The 26,868-nt window shown below is 44.9% G+C and overlaps 2 protein-coding genes across 2 annotated transcripts; one reads left to right on the forward strand and one right to left on the reverse strand.

Moving 5' to 3' along the window:
• The first annotated feature begins 57 nt into the window (after nt 1–57).
• LOC308672188 (galectin-4-like) lies at nt 58–13,307 on the forward strand. Its single transcript, XM_081334882.1, has 9 exons — nt 58–710; nt 3,471–3,559; nt 4,208–4,403; nt 6,183–6,302; nt 6,824–6,874; nt 7,638–7,667; nt 9,504–9,592; nt 10,343–10,508; nt 11,338–13,307. Exons 1-9 carry the CDS (start codon nt 681–683, stop codon nt 11,479–11,481), a joined length of 915 nt encoding a protein of 304 aa, XP_081191008.1. The 5' UTR covers nt 58–680; the 3' UTR covers nt 11,482–13,307.
• Nucleotides 13,308–13,554: 247 nt separating this feature from the next.
• BLOC1S3 (biogenesis of lysosomal organelles complex 1 subunit 3) lies at nt 13,555–16,348 on the reverse strand. The gene is made up of 2 exons (XM_081334883.1): nt 16,324–16,348; nt 13,555–14,245 (listed from the first exon to the last, which is right to left on the reverse strand). Exon 2 carries the CDS (start codon nt 14,232–14,234, stop codon nt 13,656–13,658), a length of 579 nt encoding a protein of 192 aa, XP_081191009.1. The 5' UTR covers nt 14,235–14,245; nt 16,324–16,348; the 3' UTR covers nt 13,555–13,655.
• Between the last annotated feature and the right edge of the window lie 10,520 nt (nt 16,349–26,868).

Raw genomic sequence — 26,868 nt, forward strand, 5'->3', positions numbered from 1 at the left:
AGCAGATATAAAGCAAGTAGATAGAGAAAGGCCTTTGGATAATTTAAGCGATGGGACTCCCGCTCAGCAAGATGCAAAGAGGGGGGGAAAAACAGATAAAGTCTTCCTTGAGTTGAGGTGACTTAATGAATGTGTATATGCTGTTTTTGTGGGTGTGCCGTAGCTCCCTTCGGGTGTTTTGACATAGAAAAGCAAATCCTGTCTGAAGAGTAGCAGAAAAACTCCAAAGAGAAACAATCAGGATCCTCTTTTGCCACCTTCTGACAAGCAAAGTCAACGGCGAAGCCAGATTCACGAACAAACACGTGACTAACTTTAACAACTGCAGTGATTGACTTTAACAACTGGGGCGAGAGAGATCGTAAAATGGGGCATACAACACTCACTCACACTTCTCACTTAGCAACATAAAATTTGGGCTCAATTGTGGCGGTAAGAGGAGGACTGCCTGTGTTGGACATGGTGGGGAAATAGTGACCTTGAATCCCAAGATTTAAGAAACAGCCTTTTATAAAGTTTTGATTGTTGACTTACAGGGCAAAGTACAAGCGGTTGCAAGCCACGCCTCTTTCAAAGGAAATTAAACTTAATTTCCTGGCACCTTTTAGAAAGTTCTGCTTTTACCCAGAGGGCATAAGAAGCAAGCCATCTTTAATTCACCAACTCCGGCAAACCCCAAAATGGCTTTGCAACAGCCCATCTTAAATCCGGTGAGTATGGAGAGAATTACTACAGGGAATTTTTCTTTCGGGTGCGGGGGGGGGAGATTTCCCCTGCCCCCCAATATATGATGATGGGCAATGAAGACCACCATCTCTCAACAAGGATCAATACGAATTAACAAATTGCTAAGGCGGGAGGTCAAGGGTGGGAGATGTTTCATTGTCCTCAGCCTGAAAGTCAGGGAGAAGGAAAGAAGGAAGGAAGGAAGGAAGGAAGGAAGGAAGGAAGGAAGGAAAGAAAGAAAGAAAGAAAGAAAGAAAGAAAGAAAGAAAGAAAGAAAGAAAGAAAGAAGAAAGAAAGAGGGAGGGAGGGAGGGAGGGAGGGAGGAAAAAGAAGAAAAGAGAAAGAACAAAAGAGAAAGGGGAGGAGAAAGAAGTAAGAAATGAAGGGAGGAAAATAAATGAAAGAAAGAAAAGAAAAGAAAAAGAAAGAAAGAGGGAAGAAAAAGAAGAAAAGAAAGAACGAAAGAGAAAGGGGAGGAGAAAGAAGTAAGAAATGAAGGGAGGAAAATAAATGAAAGAAAGAAAAGAAAAAGAAAGGAAGGAAGGAAGGAAGGAAAGAAAAAGAAGAAAAGAGAAAGAACGAAAGAGAAAGGGGAGGAGAAAGAAGTAAGAAATGAAGGGAGGAAAATGAAAGAAAGAAGGAAGGAAAGAAGGAAAGAAAGAAAGAGAAAGAAAGAGAAAGAAAGAAAGAAGAAAGAAAGAAAGAAAGAAAGAAAGAAAGAGAAAGAAAGAAAGAAAGAAAGAAAGAAAGAAAGAAAGAAAGAAAGAAAGAAAGAAAGAAAGAAAGAGAAAGGAAGGTTCTTCCAATGGGGTCTTTCCTGTGGAGGCAAACTAAGCTCTTACAGGTGTTTCCTGCAAATGGTAGCAACGGATTGACCCTGTTTTGCCTCAAACTAAGCAGAATTGAACCTGGTCTGTCCTCGGCTGGACAAACATTTGGAGACACCCCGTCTGTCGGTCAGACAAGGGTGGTTGAAAAAGGCATCTTGAAAGAAACGTTTTTGTGAGCCTAATTTTATTTCCAAGTATCGTGAGGGTCTTAATTCTTGAATCGGAAACCATGTTGTTTAGGAGGCTAAAGCAGCTTTTTTAAAGTCAAGAGGAGCGGTTAGTGGCTTACTCTCTAAGCCATTTGCTATTTCCTGCTTTCTTGCTATCAACCACCTAGGAGAAAGTGGGTGTCTGAAGTAGATTCTGACCCACAAAAACACATTCCAGCCGAAACCTGTTAGTCTCCAAGGTGGCCAAACCGTGTTGCTCAACCTTGGCTGCTTGAAGTTGGGTGGACTTCAATTCCCAGAATTCCCCAGCTCGTGTTAAGGCTTCAGCCCGAGTCTCGTTTCTCCACCGCCCCGGTTGAGTTTTGCACAAGCAAGCAAACTACAGGTAGTTCTCAACTTATGATCACACTGGAATCCAAAATTTCTGTTGCTAGGGGAGACAGTTCTTAAGTGAGTTTTGACCTTTTCTGCCACCGTTGTAAAGTGAATCACTGCAGTTTTTAAGTCCGTCACACGGTTTTGAAGTGAATCTGACTTCCCCATGGACTTTGCTTCTCAGACGGTTGCAAAAAAGGATCACATCACCCCAGGATATTGCGATCGTCGTAACTGTGAGTCAGTTGCCAAGCGACCGAATTTTGGTCACGTGACCCTGGAGATGCTGTGACGGTCGTAAGTGTGAAAAACGGTCATGTCGCTTTTCTCAGTGCTGTTGTAACTTGTCACTAAATGAACTGTTGAAAGATGAGGACGACCGGTACTATGACTTAGTCTGGAGTGTGGACTCCAGTTTCTGCTATTATTTTTAATTTCATTGTATCGGCTTTCTAGGCGTAAAGTCCTAGAGATGCTCTCCCAAAATTGACGGGGAATTTGAACATCAAGGTGGAAGATCTGAAGGGTCTCAAGGGGTGATCCTATCCATAGCCAGAGAGACTGAGGCTGCAATACAGATAGTCCTCCACTTACAACTTACACCTGCTGCCGGCATCAACTTCCCATCGTCCTGTGCGCTCCCACAGGGAGGGCCTTCTCAGGGTGCCGGCGGTTAAGGAGCGCCGGCGGGTGATCCCCAGGGGGAGGGCATTCTCTGTGGGCGCGCCTGCCCTTTGGAATGATTTACCGGTGGAACTTCGGACCGCCCCCGATCTGCGTTCATTTTGCCAGGACCTGAAAACCTGGTTTTTTGATCTATCAGACCTGGACTGAAGAGGTTTTAGCTTTTAGTATTGTTTTAATTGTTGGTCTTAATTAATTTAATCTATTTTAATTTTATACTATTTTTATATTGTATTTTATGCTGCCCTGTAAACCGCCCTGAGTCCTTCGGGAATAGGGCGGTATAAAAATTTAATTAATTAATTAAATAAATAAATAAATAAATAAATTCATTTAGCAACCATTCAACGTAACAACGGCACTGATCCCCGTCGCATCATCAAAATTCACGAGATCAGAATTCAGGCGCTTGGCAACTGTGGCATCTACTTACGACGGTTGCAGCATCTTGGGGGTGACGTGATTGCCCTTTGCAACCTCCCGCAGACAAAGTCAGTAGGGGAAGCTGGATTCATTCAATGACCGCACCACTCGCTTAACAACCGTCTTGCTTAACAATGGAAATTCTAGTCCCAATTGTGGTTGTAAGTCAAGGACCACCGATCAATGGGCTTATGGCACAGATCTGAGTATATTTGAATTCTGACACAGGTGATTCCCCCCCCCCCTCCTCTTTATCCTGCAGAGCGTTCCCTTTTGCAGCTCTATTTTGGGAGGTCTCAGCGAAGGAAAAATTATTGTGATTCAAGGTTGCGTCTCGTTCTCTGCAAAAAGGTTTGTTAAATCTTGATTGTGGTTAAGTCTCACCTGCTCCTTCCCTCCTTTTATTCCAGTTTCACCTCCTGCTTTGAAGCCTGTTATTCTTTCACCCGGCAGTGTGTTTCGTTCATTTTATGGTTTCATGATCCCTGCTTGTAAGGGACTGAAGTCCAAGGGCCCAGTGGCTTTGGAACGAGAGGTTTCGATGTTGCCCAGAGGAAGCGTTAACATCACATGCACAACCTCGCTGGAGCAGCTCAAAGTCCATTTTAATCCAGCATTTTGTTTCTTATCATAGAATCCTGCTGACCTGCAAGGTTATTAGGTCCAACCCCATTAGCAGAGTCAGCTAATGCAGATATGTCTAACCTTGGCAACTTTAAGACTGGGGACATCAACTCCCAGAATTCCCCAGCTGGCATGCTTTAAGTTGGGTGGATGTCAACTCCCAGAATTCCCCAGCCGGCATGCTTTCAGTTGGGTGGACGTCAACTCCCAGAATTCCCCAGCCAACGCTCTGTGTGTGTGTGTGTGTGTGTGTGTGTGTGTGTGTGTGTGTACCTGAGAGCACACTTCTGTAATGCCCCTGCTGTAGATCATTGTAAAAGTCCAAGGTGGAGCTTGAAGGGCATCTACTCAGCCGCAGGGCCTTTGGTGTTCCAGATTCTCCGTGAACCTGGTCTGTATGAATGGAGATGTCGCCTTCCATTTCAACCCACGATTTGATGAGGGCAACGTCATTGTCTGCAACACCCAAGAAAATGGCTGCTGGGGACCTGAGGAACGGACCTCCAAAATGCTCTTCCAGCCAGGTGTCTCCTTTGAAGTGACCATCTACATCAGGAGCTGTGGTTACCAGGTAAGGCCAAGAGCAGAAGGCTCTCTTGGGGACCTCTGGACATCCATGGGGCCCTTGGCGCTCTCTGAGCTCGGGGTTTTTTCTTGCAGATATTTCATTATCAGGTAGGTCATGCCATCGATGTTAATGAAATTCAGCTCAGGGAGTACCAGGATCCCCACAATCGCAGCTCCCTCCTCCTCCTCCTCCTCCTCCTTCTCCTCCTCCTCCTCCTCCCAAACCCCACTCTGTTCTAGCACTGATGATGTTACCTAGTTGGATAATAAAACAACTTCAAGAAAACTACCAAGCTCAAAGATCATCAAGAAGCCCACAGTCCTCCTCCTCCTCCTCTTCTTCTTCTTCTTCTTCTTCTTCTTCTTCTTCTTCTTCTTCTTCTTCTTCTTCTTCTTCTTCTTCTTCTTCTTCTTCTTCTTCTTCTTCTTCTTCTTCTTCTTCTTCTTCCTCCTCCTCCTCCTCCTCCTCCTCCTCCTCGTTCCTCCTCCTCCTCCTCCTCCTCCTCCTCCTCCTCTTCTTCTTCTTCTTCTTCCTCCTCCTCCTCCTCCTCCTCCTCTTCCTCCATTCCACAACCCCCCCTGCCTTCTAGCATTGATGATGTTACCTACTGTAATTGGGGAATGAAAGGTCTGCAAGAAAAGCACTAAGGGCAGAGAGCACCAAGGACGCCCATTTCAACCCTGAGCTACAAAGATTCTCTTCCTTTGATAGCCCCCAGGTGGCATCCGTGTTTTTTCTCTCTTGCCCATGTAGCCAAGCCATCATGTGATTTCTTCTTGGCTTAGGAGTGTGTGTGAATACATAACTTCTGGCTTGTAGACCATGGTTTATGTAGGGATGGCTATCTTCAAAGGAGCAGGAGGGCAGGTGCCTGTATGGATAGGGTTACAGTTAGTTGGCTGCCCTGGGACAGCTGGTGGGAGTTATAGTTTAGTGCATCAGGGTGCCTGGTTTGACAAGGCATCTGGGATTGCACCAACTGTGGAGGAAGCTCCTTCAATCAGGAAAGGAGGGTAAGTGTAGACCAGGTTGAATTTAATCCACCCCTCCCTGTTCTCCTTTTAAAAGTGAGCCCCAAAATCGGGGCTTAAATCAACCTTTTGACATCTCAATTTTTTATGTTGCTTCCCCTTTCAATTTCTTTTTGGTCTTGTTTAATTAATAAATATTAAAAGGTAATGTGGTGATGCTGCCCCCTAGTGGTGGTGCATCAATTAATTTTTGCTTTCTCCCCCCCCCCCCCCACAACCAGTGCAGAATTATAACCAGTTGCATTCTGGATGCTTCCAAATAATTTTTTTATATATGCCTGACCTGAAGTCTCATCTCTTCTCCTTTTCTCTTCTCAACAGACAGACGTTTAGGAGAGGAAGTTGCAATGGTCACACAGAGAAGACCTGTGGCTCTAGAGAGTCTCTAGACTCTAGACTAGACCATTGTTTCTTAACCTCAGCAACTTTAAGATATAAGGATATCAATTCCCAGAATTCACCAGCCAGCATGTTTTAAGACGTGTGGACTGAAGCTCCCCACTATCATGCAACTTGGAAGATGTGTAGACTTCAACTCCCAAATTCTGGGAGTTGAAGTCCACATATCCTAAAGTTCCATGTCTGAGAAATACCAACCAAGACGTTCTATGTTTGTTTCTTTCTACACACACACACACACACACACAGAGAGAGAGAGAGAGAGAGAGAGAGAGAGAGAGAGAGAGAGAGAGAGAGAGAGAGAGAGAGAGAGAGAATTTCACTTCTCATTCTGTTCTTTTTCCTTCTTTAGGTTTCCATCAATGGCAGCCAGTTCATAGATTACCGACACCGCCTTCCCATGCAACGGGTCCAGACTCTGCAGATCAAAGGGGACGTCTCCTTGAGTTGCATCAATTTCACAGGCGGATCGGTGAGTATTGCCACTAGCATCTAACCCCCAAGTTAAATTTATCAGCCTGGATTTTTGTAACTTCATCTGCGGGAAACAGAAATGTTTGCATTGGTGCACTGATGATGTTACCTAGTACGGTCATGAGACGCCTGCAAGAAAGCCACCAAGTTCAGAGAGCACCAAGAACCCCACAGTTCATATCTCAGCTGCAAATATTATCTTCTATCGTACAGATGTTTCTATTGCCTGGGTAAATTCTGGGAGCTGAAGTCCCCACATCATCGAGTTGATGAGCTTGGGAAACCCTAAGATTTCAGCTGGACCATCATTTTCCACTTTGAAAAGCTCACAGTCAAAACAGCAGCCTTTTCCCCACAATAAATCTTCTGTTTGGAAAGCAAAGGCTGCCTCCAAAAATTCTTTGCCTAGCAATGAAAGTCCTTCCTTATTAGGAAAAATGATGCTAACTCAGGTTGTCCAATCATGAATTTGGGGTCAATAATGGATCCATACTTACCGCTACTCCTTTTGCACTTCAGATTCCACCTCCTTACGCACCTCCACCTTACAATCCCAGCCCACCTATGAATGTAAGTAGAATTTGAGTGTTTATTTTACTTGTGTTCTGTTTGCAAAAAAGAAAAGAAAAAAGATTGAGGCTGTGAATTTTTCAGCCTTGGTTATCAATACAGCTAGTCCTCGTTTAACATCCACTTGTGCAGTGGCCGTTCAAAGTTACGATGGCGCTGGATGAGGAGATTCACCACGGGTGAATCATAGTTGTAAACTGTTGTAGAGTCCCATCATGATCATGATTGGGGTGCTTGGCAACCAGCTCACAATTATGAAGGCCACAACATCCTACAATCACATGATCCCCATTTGTGACCTTTCACTGCTGGCTTCCGGCAAGCAAAGTCACTGGGGAAGCTGGCAGGAAATCACAAAGACATTCCCGTGTCATTTGTGCTTAATGGACATCAAGCAGAACTGCCACAACTGCCATTGTAAGCTGCCCTATTAAGTTGGTATGGTCATGTGATGCCACACTTTCAGACTGCATTGCTTAGTGACCGAGTTGCTGGTCTCAATTGCCAACATTAAGCAAAGCCTACCTGTTCTATGTGTTGACTATTTTACACCTTTGCTTAAGCGTTTGGACCATCATGAGTAGCTCCCTGATGGACCAGCCTCAACCATAAATGAACGGTTCTAGACAAGGAGAGAATTTCCTCTTTTGGTGAGAACTAGGGCATCCTTGCTGGACATCCCTGATGAGAATTCTGGATCTTTTAGCTCCAACTTAGACTATCTAGATCTCCGTAACAAGTGTCCTTTCCTTTCTTTTCTCAGAACTTCGGTGGAATGACGGTGTGCAATCCGGTATGTGACCTCTTTCCTCTTCTTAGGACATTCCCCAGAAAAATGGGCTGGTCTTGATTTCCCTTTGCAATGACCTTTGCAAGCCCCCTTTGGTCCCCTGCCGATTCCAGATGATTCTTGAAGGAACATTCAAAGACCTTCCTCGCAATCAAAGTTCTCCCATCTACTGCAAGGTCTAGGCAGTAGATAGGAGGACTTTGGTTGTATGGAATGTCTTTGAACGTTTCTTCAAGAACCATCTGGAATTTAATTTCTCTTGGAGATGGGATAGCGGATCAAGAGATGATCAGCTGTTGGATTTTATTGGTCCTTGCCTGAAAAAAAAACAAGGGTATAAGAACATGAGAGAACCAAAAAGAAGTGGAGGGACAGATCAGGTGGAATTCGAGGGGAGTCTAATGGAGATGGAAGCAAAGGAAAAATGAGTAATCATGTTCAGGACTCAACTAAGCTCAGGGTGATAACCTCCAACTCTAAGCTGTGTGTGTTTCCATGTTTCCTTTATCATGGGCTTGCTGAGAACCTGGAAATTGCAAAGGGAAAGTTCTAGTACTCCAAAGTGACCTTGAAGTCTCATTTTTAGTTAAGGCCTCCTATGAGTGAGGCTTGCTTGGCTGATACTGACTTTATGGACATATCCATGTATTGGTCTTGGCTACAGTGCAAAGTGAGTCAACACTGCCCTCTTCTGGGTAGTTTTGAAATTGCTAGCTAGCCTATACTTCTGATAATCGCCCATCTAATTGTTCACTCAGTCTGACCCTGCTTAGCTTTTCAAAATTGATCAAGTTGAACTAAGTACTACTGCTGTTCTCTAGACAAAGGAAGGGGACAATGCCAGACTGGACCATCAGTTCCAAAATGGGATGTATCTAGCTCAACTCCATGGAAAAATAGAAATGCTATCAGGTCATCTCCATCTTGGTTTTCATAATGTAGAAGCCCTCCAAGTTCTTGGATAGTCTCGGCTGCTGTGTCTACAGATGGTCCTTAACCTAGGCCCATTCATTTAGCGACTGTTCTGAGTTATGACTATGCTGAACGAACAGTGGCTATTACTGGTCATTGGGGATCCCACTGTCCCAGAACCCCAGTGGTCATGTGATTGAGATCTGGTTAGAATTTCCCATGAACACACAATCACCATTTGCAACCTTCCCTCCTGGCTTCCCCAGAAGGTCAATGGGGAAGCCAGTGGGAAAGCTTGGCAGGTCTCTGGGATAAATGCTCCTCATTTGTTCTCCTTTTCCCTTCCACCCTTGCACACCCTCCCTGATCCTCTCAGGCACCCCGTCACAGCCTTGTACCCCCTCTCACACCTGGCCACGGCCACTTATTGCCTGCCAGCCAGAGACTTGTGATTTTATGCCAGCTTCTCCAATGACTTTGGCTGTCAGAAACCGGCAGGATTTGGTTAATAATGGCAACCAGGACTACAGGCATTGTGGTCATTAAATGATGCAGTTGTGCTTTACAACCTTATTGCTTAGAGATGGAATTACTCACCCCAATTGCTATTGCCCATATGAAGCTCCTTTCTCTTAAACAGCCAACCTTGGCAGACCTTGGAAAAGTAAGCAGAGTTGGACCAGATTGGACCCTGGATAAGGAGGCAAAGACCAAGGCGATTACTGAACATGGCCCCATATCACCAGACAGGGGTGTCCGCCGAGTTTGAACCAAAAAAATCAAGATGGCAAGCCGCGGCAGTGCAGTCATCTTGACTTTTTTAAAACATTCTTTAAGACCAGTCCATCAGCAGGATTCAAACTCGCCTCTTAGGAACGTTCTTCTTTTTCTTAATTCTTCTCTTCTTTTTATCCTGATCTTTTGTAGACCACCCCATTTTGTGCACCTCTTCTGGGGCGTTTCTTTCCCTTCTCCAAGATCACAATTATGGGGAAAGTTCCTTATTCAGCAGACAGGTATGTCCACCTGAGGGGAAAGAATGGGGGTGGGGATATAATACTCGTAATGTAGCCTGCCTTTATACCTTCCAAGATTTTGAGCGGTGTGGTGGTCCAGAGGTGGAGCTCCCACCTCACAATCAGAAAGGTGTGAGGATCGAAGTAGCAGCAGATATTTCTCTCTCTGGGCTCAAGGAGAAAAAAATCTGCTGTGAACTCCGCGTAGGCATCAGGAAGGGCATCCAGCTGGTAAATGCTCAACTCCATTTAGTCACCTCGACTCCACCTTGATGCAAGGGATTACGGGGTCACTAAGAGAGAGAAAAAAACCCTTTAAGATTTTCTCTTCTTTCTAAAAAGGCATTGGTTATTGTCTGGTTTTTCTTTTCCAATTTCTTACTAAATATTCTATGTTTCGCCACTTACACAGCTGCTGCTGAAGTGTTTCTCATGTTTCCTGCCTCAAAATATTAGAAATCAGTGCCACCATTTTTGGAAAGCATATGGGGGGTGCGCTCCAAAGGCAACTACACCAACTTAAAGACCCCTCCCCCCCAAGGAAACCACATTGCCCCTCCTGGGGGTAAATTAGCTAGAAATCAAAAGTTTAGTGATGTCTGAATTGAAGATCCTGGACGGAAAGACCACCCACCCACATTCGTTTGATGTATTTTTAGCAAAGGGGTTTGCAGTTCCAATTCCTGGGTTTCTTCCAAGTGCAATTTAGGGTGTCCCTTGAAGTAACCAACTTGCTTTCCTTGGATCCAGATTTCACGTGAACCTGAAAAACGTCCTGATGGGCAACATCGCCCTGCACGTTAACCCCCGGTTCAAAGAGGGAGCCCTGGTCCGGAATTCGTTCATCAACGGCGCTTGGGGAAGCGAAGAGAGAAATATTGCCTTCCTGCCATTCTGTCCCGGGCAGAGCTTTCAGGTAATACCAGCATTCTTGGGATAAGAATTCGCTTCATGCCATTTCAGGGTTGGCCAGAAAACCTATATCAGGGTTACTTTCAAGTAGCAGGCAAGAAAATGGGAGACTGGGAGTTCTAGTCCCACCTTAGCCATGAAAGCCAGCTGGGTACCTTTGGGCCAATCACCAGGTGATGGTGAATTCTAGTCCCTCCTTAGGCATGAAAGCCAGCTGGTTAACTTTGGGCCAATCACCAGGTGATGGTGAATTCTAGTCCCTCCTTAGGCATGAAAGCCAGCTAGGTACCTTTGGGCCAGTCACCAGGTGCTGGTGAATTCTAGTCCCTCCTTAGGCATGAAAGCCAGCTGGGTAACTTTGGGCCAATCACCAGGTGATGGTGAATTCTAGTCCCTCCTTAGGCATGAAAGCCAGCTGGGTGACTTTGGGCCAATCACCAGGTGATGGTGAATTCTAGTCCCTCCTTAGGCATGAAAGCCAGCTGGGTACCTTTGGGCCAATCACCAGGTGCTGGTGAATTCTAGTCCCTCCTTAGGCATGAAAGCCAGCTGGGTACCTTTGGGCCAATCACCAGGTGATGGTGAATTCTAGTCCCTCCTTAGGCATGAAAGCCAGCTGAGTACCTTTGGGCCAACCACCAGGTGCTGGTGAATTCTAGTCCCTCCTTAGGCATGAAAGCCAGCTGGGTGACTTTGGGCCAATCACCAGGTGCTGGTGAATTCTAGTCCCTCCTTAGGCATGAAAGCCCGCTATTCTACTCTTCTTGTAAATGAGTTGATTAATTACAAAAAAAACCAGAATAAATGTGTCTCCTGCTTTCTCGGACCCTTAGCTGGAGATCACCTATCTGCAGAACTGCTACGAGGTGTTGGTGAACAGTCAGCTGAAATTTGAATACTATCATCGGATCCCTGCCTCTCAAGTGGATCAGCTGGAAATAGCCGGAGACGTGAATCTTTCCTGCGTGCAGTACTGATCGCCCACTGTGAACTGTCGTGTCCTGTTTCTGCTCTGGCTTTCGGGGTAGAGAGAGAACAAGACCCCCCCCATGCTGTCGCTCCCACGTCCCCCTTCCAGATCAATGTGCCTGCTCAGGTTTCTGTCATGCCTGCGAAATAAAATCCCCACATCAATTAAAGAGTCTTTACAAGAAGCTCGGAATTTCTGGTCCACATAGAGAGATGTGGATTATTTCATGTCGGCCTCCCCAGGTGTAGAGAGACAGGAATCCCAACCAATGGGCAAATTCTGCTCTACAGGTCGTCCTCGACTTACAGCCACAGTCAGGTCCAAAAATTTCCGTTGCTAAGCAAGACAGACGTCAAGTGGATTTTGCCCCATTTTTGCGACCTTTCTTGCCACATTTGTTAAGTGAATCCCTGAAATTGATAAGTTAATAACTCGGTCGTTAAGCAAATCTGGCCTCCCCCTTGACTTTGCTTGTCCGAAGGTCACAAAAGGGGATCACGTGACCTTGGGACACAGCGACAAGTCATAAATAGGAACCAGTCACCAAGCATCTGAACTCTGATCATGGGGACGCTGCAAAGGTTGCAAACTATGAAAACTGGTCATAAGTGCCTTTTTTCATTGTCGTCATTTTGAACAGTCACTAAATGAAATGTTGTAAGTCGAGGACTACCTGTCCTCTGTGCTGTGCTGTTTCAGTCAAAGCTTTTTTTCCCCCCCACCAGACAAAATGAAAAGAGCTATAAAGCAGCAAAAGGGAAAGACATGAAGAATTAGTGGGTTATCAGTTCTTACTCAAGAGTTACTCTACTCTGGAAAAAGCTGTGAGGCTGGGAATTATGGAAAGGAAGAGCAGATGACCAGCAAAGTGGACGGTGATGGTCCCACTAGAGGGGGATCAATTCATTTCCGCCCCCCCCCTCCCCCACTCAGGAATTACTTGGAAGAAATGAAGAATCAGGTTTGAGATGGATCATCCTGCAGAAAATCTATTTTTGTAACAGAATGGCATATAATCAATCAATCACGTCTCTTCTGGATTTTGGGCTTGAGATGGAAAAAATATATATGAAACATTGACATTGCATTTTGCCGATTAGATAAATTTGTTGTAATAGAAACAGCTGGTCCGTATCAGTATGTAAAAGTAAAAAGTCGAGGCTGTAACATTATTGTCTTAATTTCATTGCACTATAAAAAAAGAGTCGCAAGTCCATGTTTTTCTTCCCCTTCCTCTTCCTTTTTTTTCTCCCCCACTTCACACTCTTTTCATTTTCTTTTGTGTTTTATACCTTGAAAAGAATCAATTGATTAAAAATCAGTCAATCAATCAATGCTTCTAGTTGCCGCCCATCATAGATCAAGCAAGGGGCCGAAGCAAACAGGGCCTGTGGATTCGGTTTTTTATGAACCAGCAGTGCAGATTTTCAAAATTCATTCTACTTCACTCTTGGCAATAACAACCCTATAGAAGAGCATCCGGGTCCCCAAATTTAAAGAGGCACAGCAGAAATAGGGGCACCGGGTGAAGATCTGAATGGAAAGATCCCCTATGGAGAATGGGAGAAGGTCCAGCTACGAGGTCACCAAGACTTGATACCAGCGTGATGGCTCAGAAACAGGGCACCATCTCCACAAAGCCTGACCTCGCTGCGTTTTAATCACCATCAGCTGGAATCGATTTATAGCAGATCACCACTCCCTTGATTTACACCCCTCCCTTGAAATTAAATCAGTTATTATTTCATTTTTCTTAGTCCTGCTCAAATCATACATTCCCTGGAAATGAATAAGCTAAGTGTACAGAGGAAGGCAGTTGAGCATCTTCGGACAAACTCTCGTGAATCTGATACGATTCTACATTTCACACGCTCATTAAGTGCCTCCAACCTTGTGCAACCGAGTCTACATTTTTAAAAGATATTATGGGAAACATTAGCCAGGAGAAGACAACGCTCTTGAAATGGGATCATCCCTTTCCCCCAAAACAGCGAAAGCAGTTTAATCGTGTTTGGCTCAGCCTTAACTATTGGATTATAGAGGACCTACTGCGATTTAAGTAGCAAAGAGGCAGCAAAGATTTCTTTTCTCTGGACAAACAGCTCAGTCTATTTCAGTTTTCTGCCGAGCTCTACAATCTCACCCCCCTTGAACAGCCGTGTTCAGGAAGCAGTCTGTGTGTCAGGTGTGCGCTGAAGGCACCTCTATCTGGATATCAGGTAACAAACTACAGCTGTTGATAATGTCTATCTTTTCCGCCACGGCCCGCAGGTCCTCCAGAACCATCCGGATGTGGTGTGAAGCGTTGATGATGCCATTTTGGGAATTGCTCAGCTGTCCAGTAATGGCTCCAATTTCCTTGATGGCGGTTTGGTAGACCTGTTTGATGGTGGTGTTGATGTCGTAGTATAAGCGGGCGTTACTCTCCACCAGCTTCTGCTGCAACAGAGTGCTGTACCGGCCTCGCTGTTTGATGTGGACGGCGGGCTTCTCTTCCACTGCCGTGGGAGACTCCGAATCTTCGTTCTTGTAAACAATCAGAGGAGGTAAATCTGTCACGATCAATTTAGCTTCGGCTTTTGATCCAGTTGGACTTCGGGCTTCATCTTCCTCGTCTGTTTCAGAGGCTTCCCCAGCGACTTGCACTCCCGAAGGGCAGCTGAAAGCCGCTTGGTAAGAGGCGGAACAATTGATTTCTTCCTCCGAGTCGGTTTCCGAGGCTTCACCCTGGATGACAGTTTTGTACCCCGGGGAGATCATTTCTGGATCACCTTAAAAAAAGGAAAGGAAGCACAGTGGAGAATTGGAGAGGCAGGCCTGAAGGAGGAATCTTTCCATTCTGGAATATTTTATTTATTTTTTAATTCCATTTATATCCCGCCCTTCTCCGAAGACTCAGGGCGGCTTAACAAGCTTAGCAATAGCCTTCATTCTATGTATATGCCTGCTTATTAGGGCTTTCAGCCCCCCCCCCCAAGCGGCATTATTACAAAGCTTATTGCCCCCAACAATCTGGGTCCTCATTTTACCTACCTCGGAAGGATGGAAGGCTGAGTCAACCTTGAGCCTGGTGGGACTTGAACCTGCACTAATTGCAGGCAGCTGGTGTTAATACACACCCCAAATAGAACATACCTGCAGTGGATTAAAGTACGCCCCCCCCCCCCAATCCCTGGATACCTTGACATGGTTAGTTCATAAATAAGTGTTAGCAATCTACTACGCAGATCTAGCAGATTCAGGGGAGGAAGACCCTGTTTGTTGACCACTGTTCACAGTTACCACCTTTGTTACGTCCCCATGATCATGGGATCAAAACTTAGAGGCTTGGCAACTGACTCATATTTATGACCGTTGACCTGTCCCAGGTCATTTGATCCCCTTTTGCAACCTCAAAGTCAGTGGAGAAGCCAGATTAACTTAACAACCAGGTTACTTAACAACCAGTGATTCTCTTAACAGCTGTGGTCAAGAAAGGTCGTAAAAGGGGGCAAAACTCCCTCAAATGTCTCACTTAGCAACAGAAATTTTAAGCTCAATTGTGGCCATAAATCGAGGACATGCCTTTTGTTGGGATGTGGCTTAGCGTGACATGACGTGACCCGGTCAGATCATGAGACATCTCCAAACAAGCCACCAAGTTCAGGAAGCAACAAGGACCCCGCAGTCCTCCTCCCCTTTTCCTCCTCCACTCCACAAACCCCACTCCCTTCAAGCACTGAGGATATTCCCTAGTTGGGTCATGAAACGTAAAAAAAACCAAGTCACGAAAGCACCAAGGACCCCACATTGAAACCTTGAATCTCAGAAATTGTTTCTTAACACATGGGTAGGGGAATAGCGGCTGGGGATTCTGGGCTTTGCTAAGGACCCAGCTTAGGGAAAGCAGCTGTTTGCCCCGCTTACACATCCACCCGACTTCTCCATGTCCTCCCCTGCAGGGGGTGGAAAGGGTCCCCGTTGTGTGCAAAGGGAGTCCATTCCCAAGTGTGCATGCAAAAGAGTCTAGGTCAGGGGTGTCCAACCTTGGCCGTCAATCCATCAGAATAATTTAATTTAATTTTAATTTATTAATATTTCTATATAGAGAGCTGGAAGGGACCTCAGAGGTCTTCTAGTCCAACCCCCTGCTCAAGCAGGAGACCATCCACCATTCCAGAAAAAGTGGCTGTCCAGTCTCTTCTTAAAAGCCCCCAGGGTTGGAGCGCCCACAACTTCTGGTGGCAAGCTGTTCCACCGGTTAATTATTCACACTCTCAGGAAGTTTTCTCCTTAATTCCGAGTCGCTTCTCTCCTTGGTTACTTTCCACGCATGGTTTCTTATCTTGCCTTCGGGCGCTTTGGAAAAGAAGCTGACACCCGCCCCCCACTCCTCTTCTTTGTAACTTTAACTTAAACTTCACTTGGCAACTTTAAGACCTGTGGACTGCAAGTCCCAGAATTCCCTGGGGGAGCGGGGAGGTTGAAGGAGTTGGCTGGGGGATTCTGGAAGTTGGAAGTCCCCCGAGTCTTAAAAGTTGGCAAGGTTGGACCCCCACCCCCACCCCCACCCTAGGCTGGGATTGCTGCAAAGGATTCCAGCTGCTACTGTTATACTGCTATTTGAACAAGCTGGCCTGGTCTAATGGATTCGGGTTATTTTTAATTTTGAATTATTTATTCTTAGGGCTAGATTAATTTAATTTAATTTTTTAATTTTTGTAATTCTGTATTTTTATTCTTGCCCTGTACACCGCCCTGAGTCCTTCGGGAGAAGGGCGGTATAGAAATTAAATAAACAAATAAATAAATAAATCAATAAATATTGCTACTGTTACCATTACTGTTACCCAGCAGTCCAGACACTCACCTTTCCAACCAGGAAACAGCGACTTCCTCTTGGCGGGTCACCTGACAGATCACGTGACCGTGGCCCGGCTCGCTCGCTCACCCACCCACCCATGCCCGCGGGGGGGGGTTTCCATCTCTGCTGCGCATGCGCTTGGAGAGGGAACGGGGCTTTTCTCGCAGAGAAAGGCGGTGGGGGCGGGAAGGGGCGTCGAGGTGTCCGCCTTGGGTGGGTGGGGGGCGCTCTCTGGGTTCCAGCGATGGAGGCTGGGGGGGGTCTTCGTCCCCCACCATCACCCGGGGACGGGCCCATCCCCTCCCCCCGGTCTGGTCCCGTGGCTGCTGAGCCTTTCCGAGTGCGCAGGCGCCGCGTCTGGCGCTCCCGAGACAATTGCAAAATTGCAAATGCATTAAAAACAACAACAACAAAAAAAAGACTCCCAAGTTTTGACATGGATGAGAATCTGGAGGGAGGAAGGAGCTGGAAGCGCAGCCCAGAATTCCCCAGCTGGGTGTGCGTTAAAATGGGTGGACTTCAACTCCCAGAATTCCCCAGCTAGCATGCTCTCTGTTAAGTTGGGTTGGACTTCAACTCCCAGAACTCCGTGCCCAGCTTTTCCCTATGTTCTAGATCAGGGGTTTCCAATCTTGGCAGCTTTAATGCCTCTGGCCTTGGCTGTGTATGATGGGTGGACTTCAACTCCCAGAATTCCCCAGTCAGTGTGTTTTAAGATGGATGGACTTGGCGTCCCAGAATTCCCCAGCTGGCGTGTATTAAAATGGGTGGACTTCGACCCCCAGAATTCCCAAAGGTTGACTTTTAAGCTAGGTGAACTTGGCCTCTCCCAGAATTCTGGGATTTGAAGTCCACCCATCTTAAAAGTTGTGGAGCTTGAGAAAGGCTGGCTGAGATCTCTTGAGGAGTGGCCTGCTGTGGATATAGCAGAACAGTTTCCTCCACTTTGAGGAGGAATGTCTTTTCTCCCCCATATTTTTATTTTAAAACAAGGGGAAAGCCTCAATATTTGGGGAAAACGGGCAGTTTGGGCAGCACTTTACTGCCTGGCATAGCAGTGCTCACTTGGCACCAACAGCAAGCCTCTCTTTAAAAGTTGATGTCCACCCAGCTTCAAAACACCCTGGCTGAGGAATTCTGGGAATTGAAGTCCATCTTAAAGTTGCTAAGGTTGAGAAAGGCCGGTTTAAGGATGAAGATGGCCATTGGCAGTAGCCTCGTTAATAGCCAGCGGACAGATCTCGGATGCTGGTATAGAAAAAAAAGAACTGCTGACGATCACTTCTCGTACAAACCCACGTCCTGCCAGCTCTTTTCTCAACCACACAGCTTCCCCCTGTTTACACAGCAAGTGAAGAGTGTGGTGCAGAATCAGGAACCGCAAGAGAAGAAGGAAGAATGAAAAACCCGCTATCCTTAGCCGTGCTGAAAAAGGTGTGAAAATGAAAGCGCCATGTGTTACTCTACTTCCTGTATTTTCTCTGAAGTGGTCGGAGAATAGATCGAGCTGTAGAAGCTGGGCGTCAGCAGGTGCAAAGAAACCGTGGTTAGAACTGGGGAGGAAAGAGAGCAAAACAGTAGGTTGCATGCACAGTATATCTGCGTCTCTCAATCTCAGCAACTCCCAGCAAGCCATGCAGGATGGAGAATCCTGGGAGTTGAAGTCCATGCAGGCTGTCCAGGGAATTCAGGCAGTTCACACGTGCTGGGTGGGGAATCCTGGTAGTTCACACACTGGCTGGGGAATTCTGGGAGTTGAAGTCTGCACATGCTGTCTGGGGAATTCTGGGGGTTGAAGTTCACACACGCTGGCAGGGGAATTCTGGGAGTCAAAGTCCAGGAATACTGGCTGGGGAATTCTGGGAAGTAACACATACCTTAAAAATTGCCAAGGTTGAGAAATATCAGATTAGGGATTAGGCACCCAGCCCTTTCTGTCTGCCATCTGGTGCCACTTTCTATGACTATTTTTTGACTCAACAACTTAATTTTTCAGCACTTAATTTGCAAATTAATGCAATTCCTGGCTTTTGTCCTTTCTGTGTAGGTGCTTGATTCATTTTCAAATTAACAGCCGTGACGGTCAATATCAGCCAAATCTTGCATTTTCAAGTTTACTCTATTCAGAGATAGTTTTGAAGGTAAATCAGAACCAAGCCTTGTTAGAATTTATGGATTAAAACTAACACTTTGAAATGTACCCAGATACTTACTGATAACTGAAATAGGACAGCCCAGCTACACTGGCCTCATATTGCTGTGGCAACATCCATTAGCCAACATGGGCCATTTCATAATGCCTTGGTAAGACCACGCTTTTTGGTCACCATGATATAAAAAAGATGTTGAGACTCTAGAGAGACTGCAGAGAAGAGCAACAAAGATGATCAGGGGACTGAAGGCTAAAACATACGAAGAACGGTTGCAGGAACTGGGTCTGTCTAGTTTAATGAAAAGAAGGACTAGGGGTGATATGATAGCAGAGGATCTAGATTGTTGTGGGCAATATGCTGAGCCTGTAAATTGCTTAGAGCTGTAAAACTCTGTGAAGCGCTATAGAAGTCTACGTGCTGTTGCTATTGCTACTGCAGAGTCCCAATATTTGAGGGGATGCCACAAAGAAGAGGGGGGTCAACTCATTCTCCAAAGCACCTGAAGGCAGGACAAGAAACAATGGATGGAAACCAATCAAGGAGAGTAGAAACGTAGAACTAAGGAGAAATTTCCGGATGGAACAATTAATCAGTGGAACAGATTTAGTTTTAGTTTAAACCAGGGGTAGGCAACCTTGGCTCTTATATGACTCTTGGACTTCAACTCCCAGAATTCCTGAGTCAGGAATTCTGGGCGTTGAAGTCCACGAGTCATAAAAGAGCCAAGGTTGCTTAAAGTAAAGGTAAAGGTTCCCCCGCACACGTGTGCTAGTCGTTTCCAACTCTAGGGGCCGGTGCTCATCTCCGTTTCAAAGCCAAAGAGCCAGCGCTTGTCCAAGGACGTCTCCGTGGTCATGTGGCCGGCATGACTAGACGCCAAAGGCGCACGGAACGCTGTTACCTTCCCACCGTAGTGGTCCCTGTTTTTCTACTTGCATTTTTACGTGCTTTTGAACTGCTAGGTTGGCAGAAGCTGGGACGAGTAACAGGCGCTCACTTTGCTGCGCGGCACTCGGGATTCGACCCGCCAAACTGCCAACCATCTGATCGACAAGCTCAGCGTCCTAACCCACTGAGCCACCACATCCCTAAGGTTGCTTACCCCTGGTTTAAACAAACTATAAGCTGTTAGTTTATAATAAACTATAAATTTAGTTTTAGTTTAAAGGTAAAGGTAAAGGTTCCCCCGCACATGCGTGCTAGTCGTTTCCAACTCTAGGGGCCGGTGCTCATCTCCGTTTCAAAGCCGAAGAGCCAGCGCTTGTCTGAGGACGTCTCCGTGGTCATGTGGCCGGCATGACTAGACGCCAAAGGCGCACGGAACGCTGTTACCTTCCCACCGTAGTGGTCCCTATTTTTCTACTTGCATTTTTACGTGCTTTCGAACTGCTAGGTTGGCAGAAGCTGGGACGAGTAACAGGCGCTCACTCTGTTACGCGGCACTCGGGATTCGACCCGCCAAACTGCCGACCTTCTGATCGACAAGCTCAGCGTCTTAACCCACTGAGCCACCGCGTCCCTTCAGTTTTAGTTTATGGGTATATAAATTTGCTTAATCAATCAAACAAACTGTGCTGATGGAACCTGAAGAAAATAGAGATTTGCCTGACATTTTTCTTGTACCTTTAGAGATAAATCCAGTGTAGATTAGTCTTAGATTATCAAGACTCATTGCCTCCAAACTATAGTGGTGGGTCACAATTGGACTATTATTGTTATGTATTTATGAAAGGAGCAATGGATGGAAACTAATCAAGGAGAGAAGCAACCTAAAACTAAGGAGAAATTTCCTGGCAGTGAGAACAATTAACCAGAGGAACAACCTGCCTCCAAAAGTTGTGGATGCTTCAGTGCTGGACGTTTTTAAGAAGAGACTGGACAGACATTTGCCTGAAATGGTATAAGGTTTCCTGCCTGAGCAGGGGGTTGGACTAGATGACCTCCAAGGCCCCTTCCAACTCTGTTATTCTGTTGTTATTCTGCACTTTGGCCTCACAAAAGTATCCTATCGGTCTTTAAGCTTATTTTTTTATTTGTTTTAATTCCATTTATATCCCGCCCTTCTCCGAAGACTCAGGGCGGCTTACAAGCTTAGCAGTAGCCTTCATTCTATGTATATGCCTGCTTATTAGGGCTTTCACACACACCCCAAGCGGCATTATTACAAAGTCAGCTTAATTGCCCCCAACAATCTGGGTCCTCATTTTACCTACCTCGGAAAGATGGAAGGCTGAGTCAACCTTGAGCCTGGTGGGATGCGAACCTGCACTAATTGCAGGCAGCTGGTGTTACTTAAGGAGGCATTAGCCCACTGCTCCACCAAGGCTCTTAGCCCCATATAAATTACAGTGCTCTACTATTGTTGTGCCTGTATGTAGGTGGCATCTGTTTTCTGAAAGGCTCATGTCGTTATATGAAGTTCATCTTAACACATGTTATATGAAGTTCATCTTAAGGCAGAGGTGAGCATAGCTGACTCAGGAATTCTGGGAGCTGAAGTCCACAGGTAATAAAATTGCCATAGTTGCCCCCCCCCGAGTCCCCCTCCCCCTCATCTTAAGGCATAGAAGCAGTTCCATTATGACATTCTGAGCACCACTATGCAAAGTGAAAAATGTCAGTTTCTCTCTTGTTTTTACATCGTGGATTCTGCCTGCTGATGGTAAATGATCGGATTTCTCAAAAGAAAACTTTTGGGTTATCACAGCTGCTGAAAGACAAGTCATGTGGGCAAATGATTTTTCCCATGTCCTTATTCTTTGTCTTCTTTGACAGTCCAAAGCGGGCTGGAGACTTTTTTTGACAATTCGATGCAAGGGTGACTTGACTGATTTTCTAAGGTGGCCTTTGGCTGGAGTTTCCCAAAGCTGGCGACGAGAAAGGCTGAGGGCCACTCCAAAGGAGAACTCTGGGGATGATTGAGGAATTTGAGAAAAACAAGATGTAATCGTTTTTCTTGTTGGCGTCGGCCACTTTAAATGGATATTCTGCTCGATTCGGGTCATCAGACTCAAGAGGTTTGGCGTGGGGGAAAACCAGGACGTTATTGTCCCTGTATCTTCAAAAGAAAAAGCATCTCAATAACAGAGGTTGGAAAATAATACAATGCAGGCAGAACTGAGTTGCAAAGGAGGACATTTTCCATCCGTTTTTAGAGTTTTTAAGAGGAGTTTTGATCTGTTTCCTGTTTGGAATTTCTGGCAAATGCAGGAATTTGTAAGGCTGAAGTTCATTAATACCATCATAGAGGAATTTGGGGGCTCCGGAAGGGCTTTGTGGCCCTACAAATATCCTTGGCCCGAGCGATGTGTCTTAGATCTTTAATATTCAAACTATGTCATGCTTACCTCAAACCTGTCGGCGGGAAATTTCTTCTGCAGAGATAAAATCAACGCACCTGTTTGACTTCCTGTTCAGACGACCTTCTTCTCTCTTTTGCCCAGTTTCAGAGCATCTTCATTCATGGTGAGTTAAGATACCGCCACATGCATGGTCAATATTTGGAAATTTTGCACTGCGGAAAGGAATTTTAAAAATGTGCTTGTAAAATGAATTACTGTATATAGATGTTGGAGGATCAGAGGGTGATCCAGTATTGTGAGCTGTGATGGGCAACGGGACTTACAGATCTAAAATTGATGGAAGTTGGGGGGGGGGGAAATCCGAATAACTTCAGATGCACTAATAATAATAACAATTGCTTGAATATCAATATTCTAAAGCATTCTTTTCCATTAAGGGAATGATGAATACTTTGCCTGGAATTCTTTTTTCTGAACTCTCGTGTCATCAAATACAGGTAGATGTAATTGGTTCTAAGGAAGAGGGGCGAATGAAATAAATTGAGTTTTAGTTTAAACAAACTATAATCTGTTAGTTTACAATAAAGTACAAATTTAGTTTTAATTTATGGGTATATAAATTTGCTTAATCAATCAAACTGTACTGATGCAACTTGAGGAAAATGGTCACAGATTTCTCTGATTTTTTTTCCCTGTACCTTTAAAGATAAATCCAGTGTAGATTAGACTTAGATTTTCAGGACGCATTACCTCCAAACTGTAGTGGCGGGTCACAATCGGGCTATTATTGCCGCGTATTTATGAAAGGAGCAATGGATGGAAACTAATCGAGGAGAGAAGCAACGTAGAACTAAGGAGAAATAACGGTGAGAACAATTAGCCAGTGGAACAACTTGCCTCATAAAGTGGTGAATGCTTCAACACTGGAAGTTTTTAAGAAGAGACTGGACAGCCACTTGTCTGGGATGGTCTAGGGTCTCCTGCTTGTGGAGGGTATTAATATAGAATAGAAGAGAGCTGGAAGGGACCTTGGAGGTCTTCTAGTCCAGCCCCCTGCTCAAACAGGAGAATCTATACCATTTCAGATAACTAACTGACTCTGTTATTCTGTTATTTCTGGAGCATCCCAAGCACAGAATACAATACTAAGTGAATGGATAAGGCAGAAGACAATATTCGGTATGTATAATAATAAATAATTCTGCAGCGGAAGAATTATGTTGGGGACTGATGTTGTATTTCCTCTTTTCTTTGAGGATGTCTGTGGCAAGTTTTCAGTCTGTTAAATAAGCTTGATTATTTTATTTTATTTATTTATTTTTATTTTAATTCCATTTATATCCCGCCCTTCTCCGAAGACTCAGGGCGGCTTACAAGCTTAGCAGTAGCCTTCATTCTATGTATATGCCTGCTTATTAGGGCTTTCACACACACACCCCAGCGGCATTATTACAAAGTCAACTTAATTGCCCCCAACAATCTGGGTCCTCATCAGAAACTCTATTATGATCGCTCCCAATAATAAGGTTAGATGAGATAAACTTTATTGTTATTTTTCTGTACCCACAATGGCGAGCGGTGTGGTAGTGGTGAAGACATTTGCCTCTCACTTGGAAGGTTGAGAATTCAATCCTAGGTAGCGGGCAGATGTTTCTCTCTCTCCTAGGGTGCAAAGAAAAAAAAATCTGCTGCAAACTCCACATAGGCGTCAGGAAGGGCATCGGGTCAGTAAATGCTCAGCTCCATCCAGTCACCCCATCCCTAGCCTGAACTAAGGAATTAAAGGACCCGGGGGGAAAAACAGAGTTCCGTATACATAATGGTGCATGTTAAAATGAAATTCTGATGCCCACTCTTAGAAAATAATAATAATAATAGTCCCAGGAGAACTTCAGGAGATATATTTTGCAGAAATTCCTGAGAGAAAGTACAGAAGAGACTGTTGCTTTTATTTATTTGTTTGTCCAATTTGTATACCGCAGGCACCCATTTCACAAAGCCAGTGACTCTGGGCAGTGTACAACATAGCTAAAACAATGAATAAATAGCTAAAACCGTATTAATGTCTCACAGGTGCTCTTTCATTTCACTTCTCTTCCAAGAAGCTTCAGCCGTTTTGATGAACTGAAGATGCTTCTTGGATGAGAAGCGAAATGTCTTCAAGGAAAAAAAAACACCAAGTCCAGTTACCTGTTTAAGAAGCACCTTTGGGACAACCATGGATGACTGAGAATCTCCATAGACATTTAACTTTTATTAATGATTGAAAAAAAAGAAGACCTATCAAATTTATGTTCATAGAGAAGATGGTGTAGCAACTTGAGATGTTCATCAAGACTCCCTTTGAACACACTGAGCAAAATGGAGATGTTTGTATTTTATTTATTACATTTGGAGACTGCCCATCCTATAATTTTGACTGACTTTGGGATGGGGGTGGGGATAATGTCGCATGCTAAGCTGGGGAATTCTGGGCGTTGAAGTCCACCTATCTTAAATGTGGCCTGGGTTGAGAAACACAAGCCCTGTGAATAACTGCAAGATTTATGGGTCAGAGAGACTACAAAATTGCATCATCCCAGGTGCAAACATAGATGAAGAAAGAGGATAATAAAGCAAGATATCAGACAGCTTAGCTACCCCTGTATTTGGAATTCCAACAGGGCTACCCAAATATGCCAGCTGGGGGATTCTTGGAGTTGACTATATTTACACATTTCAGAATTGCTGGGATTGAGAAACCCTGTACTAAGAGATTAAATCTATTTTTCTTCTATTGCTCCTCTGGAACTTTTTTCTTTCACTTTTTTCTTGTTTTCAAAAGCGATGCAAAATCTGATGCATCAAAAGCTGCCTTGATAATAAACCGCAGGCATGAAACCCCTGTCTTTCATCTGAGTGCCTGGATGTAGACAGGCAGATATTTTTTTTTATTTTTATGTTCTGAAGCCATAATTATCTTGGGTTAGGTTTCAGGGAGAAAGGGGGGGGGAAGCTTATCTTTATATCCAGAAATCTTTCTTCCCGTAGAAAAGTCCAGATAACAGAGATCTAACCTATCTCCTTTCCTTAAACGTTAAGCCGACTTGGTTTTGCTTAGAGATTAGAGATTATTGCTGCTCTGAAAACAATGGCCTGTTTGCAATGCCCCAGCAAGGCTCCAAGAGGCTTTTTTTCTGTTGACAAATACATTTTATTAAAACGCACAAGCTTTTACAAGCTGCTTTGTTGCCCCTGATAAAGCAAGCTGCGTTTCACAGAACTTGAAATGTGTTAGTCACCGGGAAAAGCGCTATCAGACTTTGGTTGAATTTTGGTTTTGGTTTTTTTCTTTCCAAGTAACATTGTAATAAGCATTTTGTTGCTAAACTAACATAATAAACATTTTTTAAAAATCCTATTTATATCCCGCCCTTCTCCAAAGACTCAGGGCGGCTTACAATCTAAAGCACAAATCAATGTGCTTAGCAATAGCCTTCATTCTATGTATATGCCTGTTTATTAGGGCTTTCGCCCCCCCCCCCCAGCGGCATTTTTACAAAGTCAGCTTATTGCCCCCAACAATCTGGGTCCTCATTTTACCTACCTCGGAAGGATGGAAGACTGAGTCAACCTTGAGCCTGGTGGGACTCGAACCTGCACTAATTGCAGGCAGCTGGTGTTACTTAAGGAGGCATTAGCCCACTGCTCCACCAAATAAACATTTTGTTGTTGTTTCTAACAATGCTATGCTTTGAGCTGCAGCTTGGGAAAATTGATGCCTTTGCAATATATATTTTGATAACTGCACGGTAAAGATTTCTACCAGATTTCTTTTGATTTTTGTATACCATAGTAGATTAACACAGATTAAATGCCCTCTAAAATATATACAGGGACGCGGTGGCTCAGTGGGTTAGGATGCTGAGCTTGTCGATCAGAAGGTCGGCAGTTTGGCGGGTCAAATCCCGAGTGCCGCGTAACAGAGTAAGCGCCTGTTACTCGTCCCAGCTTCTGCCAACCTAGCAGTTCGAAAGCATGTAAAAATGCAAGTAGAAAAATAGGGACCACTACGGTGGGAAGGTAACAGCGTTCCGTGCACCTTTGGCGTCTAGTCATGCCGGCCACATGACTGCGGAGACGTCCTCGGACAAGCGCTGGCTCTTCGGCTTTGAAACGGAGATGAGCACCGGCCCCTAGAGTCGGAAACGACTAGCACGCGTGTGCTGGGGAACCTTTACCTTTACCTAAAATATATACAGGTAGTCCTCAATTTACGACCACAATTGAACCCAAAAGTTCTGTTGCTAAGCAGGACAGATGTTAAGTGAATGTCATCCCATTTTACGACCTTTCCTGCCACAATTGCTCAGTTAGCAACATGGTTGTTAAGTGAATCTGGCTTCCCCATTGACTTTGCTTGTCAAAAGGGGATCACATGACCCCGGGATGTTGCGGCCGTCATAAATATGACTCAGTTGTCAAACATCTGAATTTTGATCACATGACCATGGGGATACAGCAGCCGCCATAGGTGTGTAAAATGTTCATAAGTCACTTTTTTCAGTGCCGTTGTAACTTGGAACGGTCCCAAAGAGCCTTGGTGGAGCAGTGGGCTAATGCCTCCTTAAGTAACACCAACTGCCTGCAATTAGTGCAGGTTCGAGTCCCACCAGGCTCAAGGTTGACTCAGCCTTCCATCCTTCCGAGGTAGGTAAAATGAGGACCCAGATTGTTGGGGGCAATAAGCTGACTTTGTAATAATGCCGCTTGGGGTGTGTGTGAAAGCCCTAATAAGCAGGCATATACATAGAATGAAGGCTACTGCTAAGCTTGTAAGCCGCCCTGAGTCTTCGGAGAAGGGCGGGATATAAATGGAATTAAAATAAAAAAAATAAATAAAAAATAAACAAACTCTTGTTAAGTTGAGGTTTACCTGTATATATTTTGCATCCTTTTTTTATCTGTAGGGGGAAGTAGAGAGTGTGATGGGGAGGGAATGGAGCTGTCAGCATCAGTTTTCTCATTCATACCAGCAATTAATTGTAACTGTAAAGCTATAATAATAATAAAGTTGGAAGGGACCTTGGAGGTCATCTAGTCCAACCCCCTGCTCA

This window comes from Vipera berus (assembly GCF_964194415.1).
Source record: "Vipera berus genome assembly, chromosome: 9".
In the NCBI taxonomy this organism is placed as follows: Eukaryota; Metazoa; Chordata; class Lepidosauria; order Squamata; family Viperidae; genus Vipera; species Vipera berus.

Excerpts from the sequence above, each read along its gene's own strand:
- LOC308672188 (XM_081334882.1), top strand. The coding sequence starts at position 681 with ATGGCTTTGCAACAGCCCATCTTAAATCCG. Across the intron at positions 711-3,470 it reads AACAGCCCATCTTAAATCCG|AGCGTTCCCTTTTGCAGCTC; the intron begins GTGAGTATGGAG and ends TTTATCCTGCAG. Across the intron at positions 9,593-10,342 it reads GTTCCTTATTCAGCAGACAG|ATTTCACGTGAACCTGAAAA; the intron begins GTATGTCCACCT and ends CCTTGGATCCAG.
- BLOC1S3 (XM_081334883.1), bottom strand. The coding sequence starts at position 14,234 with ATGATCTCCCCGGGGTACAAAACTGTCATCCAGGGTGAAGCCTCGGAA.